The sequence below is a fragment of the Carassius auratus genome, chromosome 21 (genome assembly GCF_003368295.1).
Source record: "Carassius auratus strain Wakin chromosome 21, ASM336829v1, whole genome shotgun sequence".
NCBI classification, from domain to species: Eukaryota; Metazoa; Chordata; class Actinopteri; order Cypriniformes; family Cyprinidae; genus Carassius; species Carassius auratus.
The window spans coordinates 6781804-6797160 of NC_039263.1; the positions used below are offsets into that span (position 1 = coordinate 6781804).

Below are 15357 nucleotides of genomic sequence, written 5' to 3' on the forward strand. Positions count from 1 at the left end.
ATTATGCAAGAGTTCCCATATAGTGTTCTTAAATAACTTTTAAGAATCCTAAACAAAATGTATCATGGTTTCCACAAAACAAGTTGCTTCAGTCCAGTAAATGTTCACCACGAAATTTTGATAATAACATAAAAGTATTTTTTACATTTTAAAAATCATCAAATATTTATAGATTTACAAATAAATACCCACAAAAGGTCAATGATCTAGTTATTAGTTAATTATACCGTTATTATAAAGGATATTATCCAAATGAAAAAAATAAATAGCCTAAATAAACATTACCATGACAGACAGATAGATAGAAACAGTAGATAGATAGATAGATAGATAGATAGATAGATAGATAGATAGATAGATAGATAGATAGATAGATAGATAGATAGATAGATAGATAATATGAACATTTTCTTATTATAGCACCAAATCACATCATGTGACACTGAAGACGGAAGAAATAAAATTCTATTCATGTATGTGTATATGGAATGGATTTGCTCTAAACATAAATCAAACAACTTCTCGACATTTTAACAGTATAACCTCACAACTATTGACAGAATAATAGTGGAAAGTTTGTGGTTTCATTTTGACTTAGAAATGCATGACTGTTGCCAGAAACGCTATAGGCATCCAAGAACTGAGTGAGGAAGAGAGAAAGAATTGGAGGAAGAGAAGAAAGGAAGAACAGAATGAGGTAGCTGGGTCACTGAGCCAATGTCATTTGTGACGCATGCGAGCAAACCTACTGCCTGCCCGCCTCTGAGTTAAGAAGTAAATTGGGGTTCAATAGTCTAGTGTAAATGCTTAATTACATCTATCACTAGTCATTCAAGACTAAACCTCATGGTCCTTACAGAGACGTGGATCAAACCAGACCAGTTACTCCTGCAGCACTCTCCAATAAGTTCTCATTTCCCCAAACTCCCCTTCTGGCTGGAAGAGGTGGAGGTACTGCTCTGTTTATCTCTAATGACTGGAAATGTGCTCCTTTACCTTCTCTAAGTATTAGCATATTTGTCTAACTCTTACATGCTCTTTAAAACATTTTCCTCCCTCCTTTTTCCTCCTTCTCTCCTTTCTTCAGCAGCTATAAATGCTCAAAACCTTGCTATATTCTTCATTAATAAAATTAAAACCATCAGTTCAAAATTTTACGCACCACAATCTCTCAACCACATCTTACCAGCAAGCATACACTTGTTCACATTTTCAGACTCATCCTTTCTAATCATCCTACAACTTGTCCGCTTGATCCTATTCCATCTCATCTCATTCAAGCCATTTCTCCTGCAGTTGTACCTGCACTCACTCATATCATTAACACATCCCTCGACACTGGTGTTTTCCCCTCAACATTTAGACAGGATCATATAACCCCACTACTTAAGAAAGCCACCTTTAACCCATCTCTTTCAGAGAACTACAGACTGGTTTCCCTTCTTCCTTTCATTGCAAAAACAATTGAATGAGCTGTTTTCAACCAAGTCTCTGCCTTTCTCACACAGAACAACTTCCTTGACAGCAACTAGTCTGGTTTCAGAAGTGGAAATTCAACCGAGACTGCCTTCCCACTAGATCCTCCTGTCAACCCTATTGTCAAAGGGCATCTCAGGACCAAACTCTAACATCTAACTACTGGGGTGCCTCAGGGCTCAGTTCTTGGACCACTTCTCTTCTTTGTCTACATTAGGTTCTGTCATTCAGAAACATGGCTTTTCATACCACTGCTATGCTGATGACACTCAACTCTACCTCTCATTCCATCCTGATGATACGACGGTAGCTGCTTGCATCTCAGCTCGTCGTATAGACCTTTCTTGCTGGATGAAGGACCATCGCAACTCAACCTTGCCAAGACAGAACAGCAACGTTTCATCACAATTTTAACTTTAGGCACATCATTTAGGCACATCAACCATAACTCCTTCAAAAACTGTCAGAAACCTTAGAGATATAATTGACGATCAGCTGACTTTTTCAGACCACCAGTCCTGCAGATTTTGCATTATTCAACATCAAGAAGACCAGGGCATTTCTTTCGGAACATGCTGCACAATCCTTGTTCCATCCAGGCTGGAATATTGCAATGCTCTCTTGGCAGGTCTTCCATCCAGTTCTATCAAACCTTTACAGTAAATCCTGAACGTGGCAGCAAGATACATTTTTTATGAACCAAAAATAATGCACATCACACCTCTGTTTATAAATTTGCACTGGCTACCAACAGCTGTTTGTATAAAATTCAAAGCATTGATGTTTGCCTACAAAACCACCAATTGCTCTGCTCTTGCGTTCTGCAAGTGAACGTCACTTTATCGTGCCATCTCAAAGAGGCTCAAAGTCACTTTCACTGAACTGAACTGAGCCTGCTCTATTTTTTCTTTTCTATCGGTTTTCTTTTTATTGTATGATTTAAAAAAAAACCTTGCTACATGTTTTGCATTAAGCTAACTGAGACTTTTATAGCACTTGCCTATCATTGCTCTTTTGATGATTTTTATTGCTTCCATTGTCCTCATTTGTAAGAAGCTTTGGATTAAAGTGTCTGCTAAATATCTAAATGTAAATGTACATTTATTAAGGTGATGCACAACAGACGAAGAGGTGCAGTTTCTAATGTTTATTTTGATAGTAAAATCAATAACAGAATTAGACTATCATGGTTACAAGCAGAACTGTGGTACCAACTCCTGGCTGATACAATACAGTGACATAATTAAGGATACTAGAAAGAAATGAAATCAAATAATAAGAGTCACAATAACACAAACAGACACATTTTGAAGATCAATCACAACTGCTTTTAAGCCTACTTCACATCTGTACACTAACAAGGCTTGATAAACCAAGCTGTTCTCCAACTAGTTGTGCCATAGGAAAAAAAAAGAAAGAAATAACAGTGAAAGAAAATGTTCTATGTATGTCGAAACCCAGCACAACACTGAAACATAAATAGAACAACTGTCAAGATATTGTATTTGAACAGGCATATATGTGAACTACAAATATAGACATTGCTAATAGGATCAAGTAACTGTTAGTTTCAGTAGGATACACTTCTGCAGAGTTTTGCTTAAGAATATCAACAAGAGATCTATGACAGAGCACTTAGCAATGAAATACAGCCTTCCTACTGTGACTAGAACCACAAAATAAAAATAAAAATAAAAAAAGGAAATACTTTACACTTGGGGAGTACACACACAGTACTAGCTACTTAAGAATCCCATGCTAAATTATCAAGTAGAATACCATACAACATTAGAAGCACAAATTCACGTATCGTGTATTTTTGTTTTCAAATAATTGACAATCATTGTAAATTGAATGTTGTATGCATTTTCGAAACCAAAAAGAATCGAAACAAAAAGGTTTCAGTGGCCCTGGTTAAATTTTCGCAAACCCGCTTCCAATGTTGAAGGTCAATTTAGTCGCTTGATGGAAATTTGGCAAACGGTCAGAAGGGAATGTAAATCACTGCAGTGTAGAAAAATATGTGATCGGACAGGTGCGAGTGTTCCTCCACTACCTTTTTGATAACGTTGGATTCAGAATAGTGATTGGAGTGAGTCCGGTGCACTTCAGTGCAAGAGATCTGGGTCCAACAGTCCAAGTGACCCTACTAGCTCTCCATATCTTCCTCAATAGAAATAAAAATAAACAAACAAGCAAACAGACAATCAAAATAAGCTATCACCGCTACATTAGCACGGCCCTTTTCCCACCCAACCACTGGTTCAGTCCAAGTCCAACATGAGTGCCCGGTGTGGGGTCAGGTCTTGGCACAGGTGTTGCAGTGGCTTGAGCAGATGTCGTAAGAGCAACTTTATTTCGGAACGGTTTCTAGCATAAGATCGGGGAAGGAGAAGAGTACACGGACCTGACAGCGCATGCCAAGTCACAGCTCTGAGAGTGTTCAAGTACGTATTTTGAAATTCAGCACCATGGGTGGTGAGACAGGACTCCTACCCAATGTCCAAGTTTTTTTGAACCCAATAAAACGAAGAGCTTCTTCCCCCACCCCCATCGCTGTAAAAGGAAGCCATACAGCGGAAACCACCAAAAGAAGACTCAACTTTTCTCTGAGGGAGTGATTGAGTGCAAGGAAAGCATCCCGACTGGGCGAACAGGGACGTCCGTTATCGGTTCGCTGGTCCACCAAGACTTGCCGACCGAATTCCGTCTCAGGACGATCTAGGCCGAGCAATGCGCACCTCTTTTTGTGTCATGGAAAAAACTTGTTTCTGTTCATTGGAGAACAACTGCTGAAGGCAATTTCAGTTCGTTGGTGAGTGACTCTGCTCCAGGTCATAGCCGGCGATCTGAGGAACAGTAGAACCAGAAGAATCGGGAGGCACAATAATCTTAAGCATTGGTGAAAGGACACAATGTTGACAAGGTTTGACATTGTCTTTCCAAAGCTTTTCGTCCTTCTTAACGGCTTCGGCAGAATCCACCACTGCGTATGTCCAACGTATATATAAAAGTTACAATGTATCATGTACAAATGGATTTACCTGCTTCTACCAAGGTCAAAACAAAGGCAGAGTCACAATTCCAACCAATAACATGAACAGAAGAAATCTCAAATGGTTTATATGTGATATAAACATTTAAAAAAAAAATGAGTCTATGATTGCAGCACTCTTTGGATAGTCTCTCAAACAAAACATATGGGACACAGTCTACGTTTAATCATATTGAACTCCACTGAAGGAAGACTACATTCATCTTTCAATGAAAAAACTGTATGAGGGCAAAGCAGCAACAGTTTCTCATCTGAAGCAAGCTTACTGCTCGACACAGCAGAAAAAAAAACAAAAAAAAGAATAAGAGAGAATTTCAGAGGAAACTTGTGATTTCATTCTTGGCATAAAGGGGAAAATCTTGTTTCTGTAGAAAATGTCAATAGATCAAGTTTGGGTTTTCATGTCTGAATAAGGCACCTGATTTTGCAGGCATCATTTCAAAAATAACATCAGAAATTCTGTAAAACCAAGTGCAATGTGGGTCTTTTCAGCTGCGAGCTGGAGTGCAATGGAGATGATTTACACCGAAGTATCAAAATGTATTTTCCCCACTTGTGCTCATTGGTTTGAATTAAGACAGTGAGACCATTCTTACGTCTGTTGCAAAAGCTCCATGAATATCAATTTAGCAAGGTTAGCATGCACGATAGTCATGTGTATATACAAACATATCCATGGTTTCAAATATCATATCTAAAGGGATCGAGTGAAGCATACAGGTTTGTAAATGGAACATTAACAAACAGCTGGTATGCATGATATGTTGGAATGCATCTTCTGCAGCTAAACCCATCTAAAAAGCTTGAAGGTCTTTTCTACTTTTGAAGAACACACAAGTTGAAACGATTACCACAAGATACAGAGTAACAAAATGCACAGAATGGTAAAATTATTCATCATCAAGGTCCATTAAACAACAGCATAAAAGGAAATTGAACATACAAAAAAAAAAAAACATTCAACAGGTTAAATACATTGGAAAGAGCATGTTTATTTAGCAACAATAAGACAGGCCGCCTTCCGTGAAATGCTTATCAAATGCTTTGTCAGCTTATTCACCTTGTTGTTTACCATCGATAACCACTTTTACAATTCCAGATTCAATTATTAAAAAAATACAAGTAATGTAATCTTAAGCATCATCCTGTCTTTCTACAGAGTGAAACCTGCATAGTGCACCAATAAGAGTAATCTTTCTTTTATATAACAAACACATATCTACACAAACCATTACAAAGGAAAGGTGTAAATGCTAGTTTGAATGCTCTTGAGTATATACTGTAGCCATTTTAGAAGGATCCAAAGTATCCATTGAGATCGAACTGTGTTTGATGAATCCGCGATATAAATATAGTGGCATAAGATCCATCTCTCGATAAATAATCGTTTACAATATAAAAGTCATTGCTCATAGCTTGAATGTAACAGGGAATGATACTCTATACTACTTACAACATGATTTAGCAGCTTCGGTCCAAAATTATTGAATCATCAACAAAATGCAGACAATAAAAACAATCAATCAATCAAAGAATCGATGTAATAGCTAGCCTAATCTTTTTTTTCAGGATATTTTCAGCATCTCACGATATGGGTGATAAAAATTTTTAAAAAAACCCAAGCAAACAAAAAAAAAAAAGCACGCAAATTATTCAAAAACAGAAGGCTACAATATTTCCCTTTGAAAAAGTAATATGTTGCTAAATAACTGCAAAATATACTGTATTAAATGCGGCATAAACAATGAATTATATTTACTTTTTGTGAACTGGTATTTTTTTGTTTTCGATGCATATATCATTGTTTTTAGAGGCAGAAATAATTATAACATAATTATAATTAATTCTTATGTGACAGCCCATTGTGAATGTTAATATCGAATCACACTATGAAGCAAAAGAAACACACTTATACAAAAGTGAGTGTGAATACGTGTATGTGTGCTTTAAATATCTTTCTTTATATAAAAACAGAATAAGCAAAAAGAAAAGGAAGAAAGATCAAATACTGGCTTTTTCTTTTCCTTAACTGTTTGAATGCCACAGAGTCCCCAGGTTAAAACACTAAACTGCACAGCTCACAACATCATGTTGAATGCGAGAGCTTGCGACAGCACACTATGATAACTACCAAACGCTCGCAAAACAGCAGGTCGTCGACAGAAGGACAACATGCATTTCATTCTCCGTATGCTCATTGTCACTTGCCATCAAGCTTATTTTACAGCTTTGCCACTCTGCAAAGCTTTGAGCTGTAGATGGCACAAAAAAGGCCGGTCTTTGTCGCCATAAACAAATGGCTTTGCTGTCTTTAAAGAATGGATGGGTTCTTAAAGACAAAAAAAAAAAAAACTTAATCCAATTGATTCCCCACGGCAAATGGAACTGCCTTACAGTACAGCGATATTTCTATTTCTATATATATATATATATATATATATATATATATATATATATATATATATATATATATATATATATATATATATTTTTTTTTTTTTCTGCTGAGCTACTTTTTCATATAACTCAGATTTCCCCCAGCAAGTAAAAAATTACTTTAAAAAAATCCACGACAACAATACCTGTCTCTGGCCAGAGAGAATGTCAACACTGTACAACGACCTGAAGAAAAATCCAAAATAGAATTTGTATTTTCCATAGGAAATGTCTACCGAAGGCAAATGAAGATCTCACTACTCAATGAGAAACATACGAACGTCTGTCTCCATTCAAGACCTCTCTGTCACACTGCCCTGGTCAAGATGGCAAAAGTCAAGTACACACCGCAGCATTCAAACGAGGTCGGTTTAGCAGCAAATGGGAGGGGGAAAGCTTTTTTTGTTTGTTTTTTTGTGTCTAGACAAAGTGCTTTTGCATTCTTACATGTAATATACATTTATAGATATATACTGTATATATTTTCCACATTTAGAATAAATTTGAATTCGTGTCTATGTACAAACAAAAAGTAGAAAAAAAAATTCAACAATGGACGGTATATAGAATCTTTACTATGCTACTAAAAGCAAAGAAACATAGCTTTACAAAACTCTTAGTTTAGATTTTAAAGGAAAAAATATTCTCCCTTCTTTGATCAAGCATCAAGAACAAAGTCACTTTTAAAAGGCCTTTAGCAAACTATTAACAATTCCACTTGGAAGAGATTTTACAGAACGAACAAACTCGCAGCAGCTTGAGATTTTGGTGGCAAGGAAATCTCACGAAAACACAGGTCACAACTCAAATAAGAACTTTTCTTTTTCATAATGAAATGGAGCCGGACTATTTAAGTTTTTATGACATTATTTTCATCACAGTTAAGCACCTTTCCTCTTCAATTCTCATTGAAGTAATTCTCATTTTACTTAACGTAATCGTAAAGTACAATTGTAAGCATACATCACGGTAATGCGGTTTTTAATTGTTTGAACTATGGTATTGAGAATTTGAGTGTAAAGTGCATTTTTTTTATAGGCTTCACTTTATGCAAAATATAATTTATAATTTTTTTCTTCTTTTGATACTGGGGTTAAAAATTACCTGGGCTTTTATTGTAAGATTGTTACAGTCAATTAAGTATAGATAAGGTATACATAAGATTGTGTTAAATGCAATTTTAAATTAAGATATTGACCAACAATCTATCGTTAAACGGTTTGCAAAGGATCATCTGATTTCCTTTAGCAAGATAAGTGCTTTCAAAAGAGAGATCTGTGGATAGCACAGAAAGGAAATATAAAGGCAATCTCTACAAAAATATATACGCAATTAATTTTTTCTTTCAACAATAGTAAGAAGACAAGCATAGAAATGTTTCATTAACATTAATGATTAACATCGTATTTCAGAAGGTAGCATCTTTAATGTATGCACAGATTAATGCGTATTCAAACTCTAAACAAGACAATGACATGTATCATTTTTGTATATGCACTCTCCTCTACAACTATAGAAAGAATAGTAAACCTTTTGGTTTCGTGATAATATCTTCTATGGGCAAAATAGAAGCATCTCCATTAAATTTATAGCTCTTCTTTTAAATACGCGACAAAACTTCCATCGGGGGAAACCAAATGGTGGTAGAAATATTTATGAGAACAAAAGGAACAGTACAAAATTTTACGAGGATGCAAATGAACGCTTCTTTCTGCAAAGATTTGGACCCAAGCAAATTTCACAGTTCATTAGAAATCCCTGACCCTACCATTTTTCCTACATTCAATACGGTGTTAGCTAAGCTGTGCAAAACCTTACTTAGACTGGCTAGTTGCCATTTTTAAGTTGCATGTGTCTTTGGTACAAAAAACAAAACAATCAAAATATAGTGTGCAAATATCATATATATATTTTTTTTTTTATATTTGAATATTTCTTATATTACGACACGGCCCACCCCCCGAAGTACCCCAAAAAATTGGCCAGAGCCATCTTATGATACAAAGCACAGACTCTGTGGCATATATCTATATTCTCCACGTTCCTATGTACATTCAGAGTATTTCTGCAAAATGGTCCATTTGCGCTCTCTATCGAGTTTTATTTTTCCTCAACTCCACGATTACAAGGCACAATGAATCTTACTTGTATAAAGTACAAATATAAACAAAACCCAATCTGGGATTCAGCTTTTTAAGCCTCTTTCGCTGAGAATTTGCAAAACAACATCAAAGGCGTAGAAAGGAAAAGATTTCACCAGTGGATAATAATCAATCAATCTGCATATTTACAATAAGGGATTTAACTGACCATATGCTCAAGTCAAAGAAAGAAGAAGGAAAAAAAAAACTCACACACTCTCTTTCTCTCTTACCAACCTGAGACGATCGCAGATCTGTGGGAAAGGGCGTCTGAGGCCCGCTTCCTCACATGCTACTCTCTTGAAACATCCCTGTTCTACATATATACACCAAACATCAGTAACTTTGTGTTAAATATCAGTATTTGTATTCCTTCGCGTTTGCCTTGTTGTAGTTGTTGCATCTCAATTGATCATCACAACAATTGCTTCAAACAGGAATTCCCCCGGACACTTAATAAGTGTATAAAGTAGGCCTAAACAAGGGTCAAATCGTACACGCCATGTTCAAAAACTTGCAAAGTCTGCATTTACACCTTTTTGACTGCCAAATCAAAGGAACTAATGCCTTCGTAGTTTCTCTGCAGAGTGTGCCTCTGCTTCCCAAAACTCTCAATGGGCATCTGACAGATTTAGCTGGACGCAAGAGAAAAAATTGCTACAGCAAGAACTGGTGCTCATTTAGCTATGTTCTCTCTCTTTTTCTCATTTGTTGGAGGTATCTCGTATATTGGCTTTTAATATTTGCAAAATGGCGGCCTGTTAAACAATACCACCAGCCACATGCACACATGGTAGGAAATGGACTACTGAGTGCAAAGGTTAACTACTAGTTGCATTTCCATTGGTGCGCACAAGGTGAATATACACATACGTATGCACGGACAAGCGGTATCGTATGCATGTATTCACTTTAAATGTGAGGATGCGTCTCCAAGTGAAATGGGCATGCAGAGTGTCGGGCCGTTACAGTGTGGGACAAGAATGGCGTGGATGGCTTCGCCAGTCGGCATGACTCTACACCTTCGACGTGGGAACACGCAACCCCACCAGCCCTCCGGTGGGATCTCCTTTCCCAGTGTTCTCCAGGATCTGATTCACAAAGTCTGAAGTCTGGCCGGCCACTGGTGGCTGCACTGTATAAACAAAAACAGAGCGTTTTAAGAAAGCCATATTTATGGTGTCAAAATGGTTAATCAGGAATAATCACATCGCAAAGTAAAGTTTTTGTTTACATAATATATGTTTGTGTACTGTGTATATTTTTAATGTAAATGCACATATATATATTTTGAAAATATTTCATGTATATATTTAAGTGCGGTCACATAATATAATCACGATTAATCGCATCCTAAATACGTTTTTGTTTATAGAAATAATAAATAAATTAAATAATTTTTATTTTGGGGTGAACTAGCCCTTTAAATGGATATACAAGATTACTGGGCTGTTTACTTCCCAATCTTTTGGGGAAACCTTGCTGAGATCATGAGCTTCCAACATGTTGAAAAAAATATCATCTTATGTTCTTTTAAAGTTGTTTTCGTAGCTTATATAACAGTAGGATGAGGTCATGTCATGTGGTGATGTGCTGATTGTGATGTGCTAACAAAAATGTATTCAGAAAACAGTTTCAATACAACAGAGGTCACAGCACGGAGCAAAACAATGAAAAGGCTCTTTAAATTCTTGAAGACACAAGAACACAAGGATAGCTTGATCACGCTTATAAAGCAAGTAGATTTCTTGCAACTCAGCTTTTTGAGGAGAAACTTGCTTGTATAAGATTACACATAATTAGCATTTGCAGTGTTAATTCTAAAAGCACATTTACAAGTATTAATAATAATGCAATGTAGAAAAATTTCTTACCTATGGTATCCTCAATGAGTTTATCCAGCTTCTCTGTCATGCTTTTTCCTTTGTCATGTGAGATATCCTGTACTCTGCTGACAATCTCTTCTTTGATTGCATTGATCACAAACAGCAAACGATCTGAAAAAGAAGATATTCATATCTTTGTCTCATTCTCTGCATATTTGGCAAATCTGCTTGGTTATGCACTATCTTTCAAAAGTACACTCTGTCTGGTCAAGATAGAGACATTCTCCAATACACAATATCAAGCACTTCTTTTCATATTTAATTTCCATATCTAAACAATGTACCATATTCAGTTCCAAGGCCCCATAACTTGACTTTGTTGGCTTCATACTGCGCTTTTTTTTTCAGCCTGCAGGCCCTAAGGAAGACAAAAAACACAACGAAGAATCAAGAAGAGTATTTTGCTAAAAAATACATTTTGGTGTGCTGTATTTCAGCATTTTAAATCCATAACAGCACACAATGTAGCTTAACTAGGCTAACTGTAAAGGTACTACTTTATAGGACTTTAAGGGAAAACGCTGGGATGGGAGCTTTAATAAAAATGAAAGCAGTAGTAGTTCAAGTAATAAGCAATATGGCTTTACCTGGATGCAAGTTTGTTTTTCTCCTTACGAGACCGAGGCCGAGCGGTTAAGGGTAACTCACTAACCGGCGTCAGGTCACTAATGACTTTATTGAGTTTCCGGAGTTCATTGCCAATCTCCTCAGCTTTCACTTAGAAGACAACAAACTATTAAATACAAAGCTCTGAAAGCAATATCCTAAATACAGTTAAGCTCTATTGTGCAATAAATTAATCATGGCATTTCTTTAATGGAATTGGTAACTATAAACTCTGATGGAGTGTCCACAGGGTCCAAAAGTATTTTTTCCTTGCTAAGGTTCCCTAACTTTGCATTACATTTCAACCTCATAGCAGATCTAGACAGGTGGAGCTGGGAGGAGGAAGGCTGAAGAAAATCCAGCCTGGAATAACCAATCAGCCACTCCAAAAAACAGAAGAAAATCAAAAAGGTAGAAAAAAATATAAAATACATAATAAATAAAAATAACAATCACTCTCATTCTTGTACCTGTTTATCTTGTCCTTCTAATTCAGCAAGAAGACGGTCCCTGTCCATTTCTGTCTCCTCTAAACGCTGCAGCATCAAGTACTGCTGCTCTTGAGCATCTTCCAGCTCTTTCCTCAATCTATTGAGCTCCGCCTCCTCATCCTGTCTCTCTGCTGCCTGCTGGAATAAAACAAAGGGAGATCAGCATCTCTTCATACTAAGACAATATACTGCAATATGTGAGCATCTGAACTTTAGAAATGGCAATGTAACTGAAAAGTTTATTTCAAATAATGATTACTCGAATTCCACGACATCAGCTCACCTGAGCCTGGTATCTTTCTTGGCACTTCCTGAGTCTCTCTTTGAGCGAACTCATCTCTCCAGCAAGTCTGTCCTGACAGCGCTGGGCCTCGTCTCGATCTCTCCGAGCAGCAGATACCACAAGATGCACCTCCTGTTGTAGCTCCATGAATTTCTTGTTCACTGGTTCCCCAAGGTCTTCAAAGCTGCAACAGGGCAGGATAACAAAGACATATCACCATCTGTAGCCACAGTCCACTTCTTATAATTACTTACTAAAATATCCAATACGAATCTATAATACCTTAATTCCTCTTGTCCTGTAGCTATGCCTCTTCTCAGCTCTCCTAAATATTTAGTCACACTTTCTGGGCAAAGAAGCTCCTCTCTAACCTGTTCCAAATCATCCTGAAGAGCATCCACTTTCTCCTTAAGACTGTTTCTTTCCTCCTACAAAATATTTTTTTTCAGCCAGGGATTGAAAGATGTGAGGTTGAATGATTCTCATACATCAACAAGCATCAGAATGTAGAGTACACATTTTTACAGGCTCTGAGAAGGGTTTGAATGAGCTAATAGCAGTGCATCCTTTGGTCTTTCCAAGAATCCTCTTCTTCTAATAGAGGAAAAGGTCTGACTGGCCTTTTATTATTCTGGTATGAGGTCAGTTGTGCAGTAACACACCTGAAGAGCGTTGACCTGTTGCAGAAGCTCTGTGTTCTCAAGCTCTCTGTCGGCAGCCATCTGCATCTGTGCCAAAGCATTCTCTTTTGCCTGTCTTTCTTTCTGCAACTCCGCCTGCAGTGCAGAGTGCTCCATCTGTAAATGTGACATTTTTCCAAAATAAATGGAAAAAAATGGCACTATCTTATGCACAAATATGAAAAAAATGTATGAACACATTTCTTACTTGACTGAGTCGACGCAGTCTGCCCAGCTCCTCCTTCAGTTGTGTGGCCTCAGAATCTCTCTCCTGCAGCTGCGACTCCAGCTCTGCTTCATATTCACTGACCTGCCCCTGAGCCTGCTTCAGCTCTTCATTCTCCTTCCTCAGATCCTCCAACACCTGCTGCTGACACTGAAGCTCCTATAACACAACAAACAATATGATAATGCTGATTTGACTTAGTGGCGTATTAAAACTGCTGCTTTATGTCAAAAACAGACCCAACCTCCTGTGTGCTTTTAGCACCGAGAGCTTCTTTCTCCAGCTGTGTGCACTGCAGCTCCTTCTCACACAGGAAGCGTTGCAGAGCATCTTTCTCTGCCCTGCAGATACTCCTGGAGACCTGAGATGATGCCCTCCAGGTCACGCTTGAGTGCTTCATTAGCAGCGATCTGACCTGAAAGATCGGAGATTTCTTTTAGCTTATTTGATGATTTTTTCAGGTTAAAAAAGGTTAAAAAAAACAACATTGTAAAAAAGTTCCTCACCATCAGTAAGTTGTTGCTCTAATTCTTTGATCTCCTGTGTCTCCTTGTGGATGCGTGTGATCATGTCATCCAGCCTGCTCTCCAGTTCCTGGTGCTTTCTGCTCATGATGGCCAGCAGCTGCGTCTTCTTGGACAACTGAGCCTTGACATGGGCCTGCAGGAGTGATGGCAGAAAGACTGCTATTACATGATCAATTCCACTGGTTTTTGTCTCCAAGGCACCCCTTTGTCCAATACAATATTCTCCAAAACTAAGCTGATATGTATTTCTGTTACTTCTGCTGTAATAAAAGTAAATGAATTGAAAAATATAATGTCATTTTAATATTGTATTTTATAATTCTAATATTGTTTAATATTATAATCTGAATATTATAATAATATTATTAATAATATAATATCTTAATATTATAATGTGATAACTAAATTTAAGATGTATTGCAGCCCAACTTAAAGGTTTCTGAGACGATTTTCACTGAGAAATTGCTAGTAAATTTCACAATTAATTACAAAGAAACTGTAAGTAACACTGAATTAAAGTTAAATTTTCAGTGGAAATAAATTTGGATAGCATTTTATTCTACATCGTTTTTTTGGTGTTGTTTTAATTTTACTTACAACTTTAACATTTTTTTTTTTTTTTACAGTGTTTGATCCACCTAAAACCGTAAACAAAACAGTATTCAAATTTCATATGAATTGGAATGCAGGGACAGTCTTGGATTCTGCATTTGTTACTTCTCAACCATTGACTTCCTCTTTCCTCCCAATACAAGTGAAAATCGAATACTTTCATTAAACGTTATTTTAAATAATTCCTTGTTAACCTTAAACTAACACTATCTATAAATAAAGAATGCAAATGTACTTAGATTTATCTAGTAATGTACTGATTTAATACTGTGCCTTGTTTTGTCCACTGCTGTCATAAAATTTGCAAGGCAGAAAACTCTGATGTCATAATGCTTTTGCAATTTCCTGTTATAAGCATTGAAAATATACAACATTCATGAAACATCATAAAGTAATCACCAACTTAAAAAAATAAAAAATAATGTTCAATGATGTTAGATACCAATAATCACTTCTACGAACAACATTACAAGCCACACATTTTTGCAACAGAATGACCACAGCCTACCATGAGCCCCTCCTAAACCCCAGTGGTGTACTTACTACAGTGGGGTGGCTGCCATCTCTTCGCTTTCTGTCTCTATATCTCCATTTTCTCCTGTTGCTGCCCCACGAGGGGTAACAGAGGCTCCTTGAGCAGAAAGAGAACATTTCCTGTCTCGTCTAGCTCTGTTACTCTAAACTTCAGAGCTTTTTTTCCCATGGACTCCAACTATTACTAAAAGCAGCGCCCTCCTCTAGACTTCATTCTCCCCCTCCTCCTTTATCCCTGCACTCTTTCCACCCTCCTCTCAAATCTCTTTGAATCAACACAGGAAACTTTCTGCAGCCTCAGCCAATCAGTGTCTGTGTCTGAGGCCGGGTGGGAGTAGGCTCCACCCACAGCATCAACAGATTTCCAGGACAGAAAGTGCTCTCTTCTTTTCTTAAAGAGACAA

At 37.1% G+C, this 15357-nt stretch overlaps 2 protein-coding genes across 2 annotated transcripts; both read right to left on the reverse strand.

The window, feature by feature from the left end:
- Positions 1–9704: 9704 nt before the first annotated feature.
- Positions 9705–11911, reverse strand: LOC113038082 (CREB3 regulatory factor-like). Its single transcript, XM_026195287.1, has 5 exons — positions 11899–11911; positions 11582–11711; positions 11279–11352; positions 10983–11105; positions 9705–10243 (listed from the first exon to the last, which is right to left on the reverse strand). Exons 1-5 carry the CDS (start codon positions 11909–11911, stop codon positions 10125–10127), a joined length of 459 nt encoding a protein of 152 aa, XP_026051072.1. The 3' UTR covers positions 9705–10124.
- Positions 11912–12058: 147 nt separating this feature from the next.
- On the reverse strand, positions 12059–15014 carry LOC113038083 (centriolin-like). The gene is made up of 8 exons (XM_026195288.1): positions 14963–15014; positions 13787–13940; positions 13525–13695; positions 13263–13439; positions 13037–13171; positions 12657–12802; positions 12375–12558; positions 12059–12229 (listed from the first exon to the last, which is right to left on the reverse strand). Exons 2-8 carry the CDS (start codon positions 13787–13789, stop codon positions 12059–12061), a joined length of 987 nt encoding a protein of 328 aa, XP_026051073.1. The 5' UTR covers positions 13790–13940; positions 14963–15014.
- Positions 15015–15357: the final 343 nt, after the last annotated feature.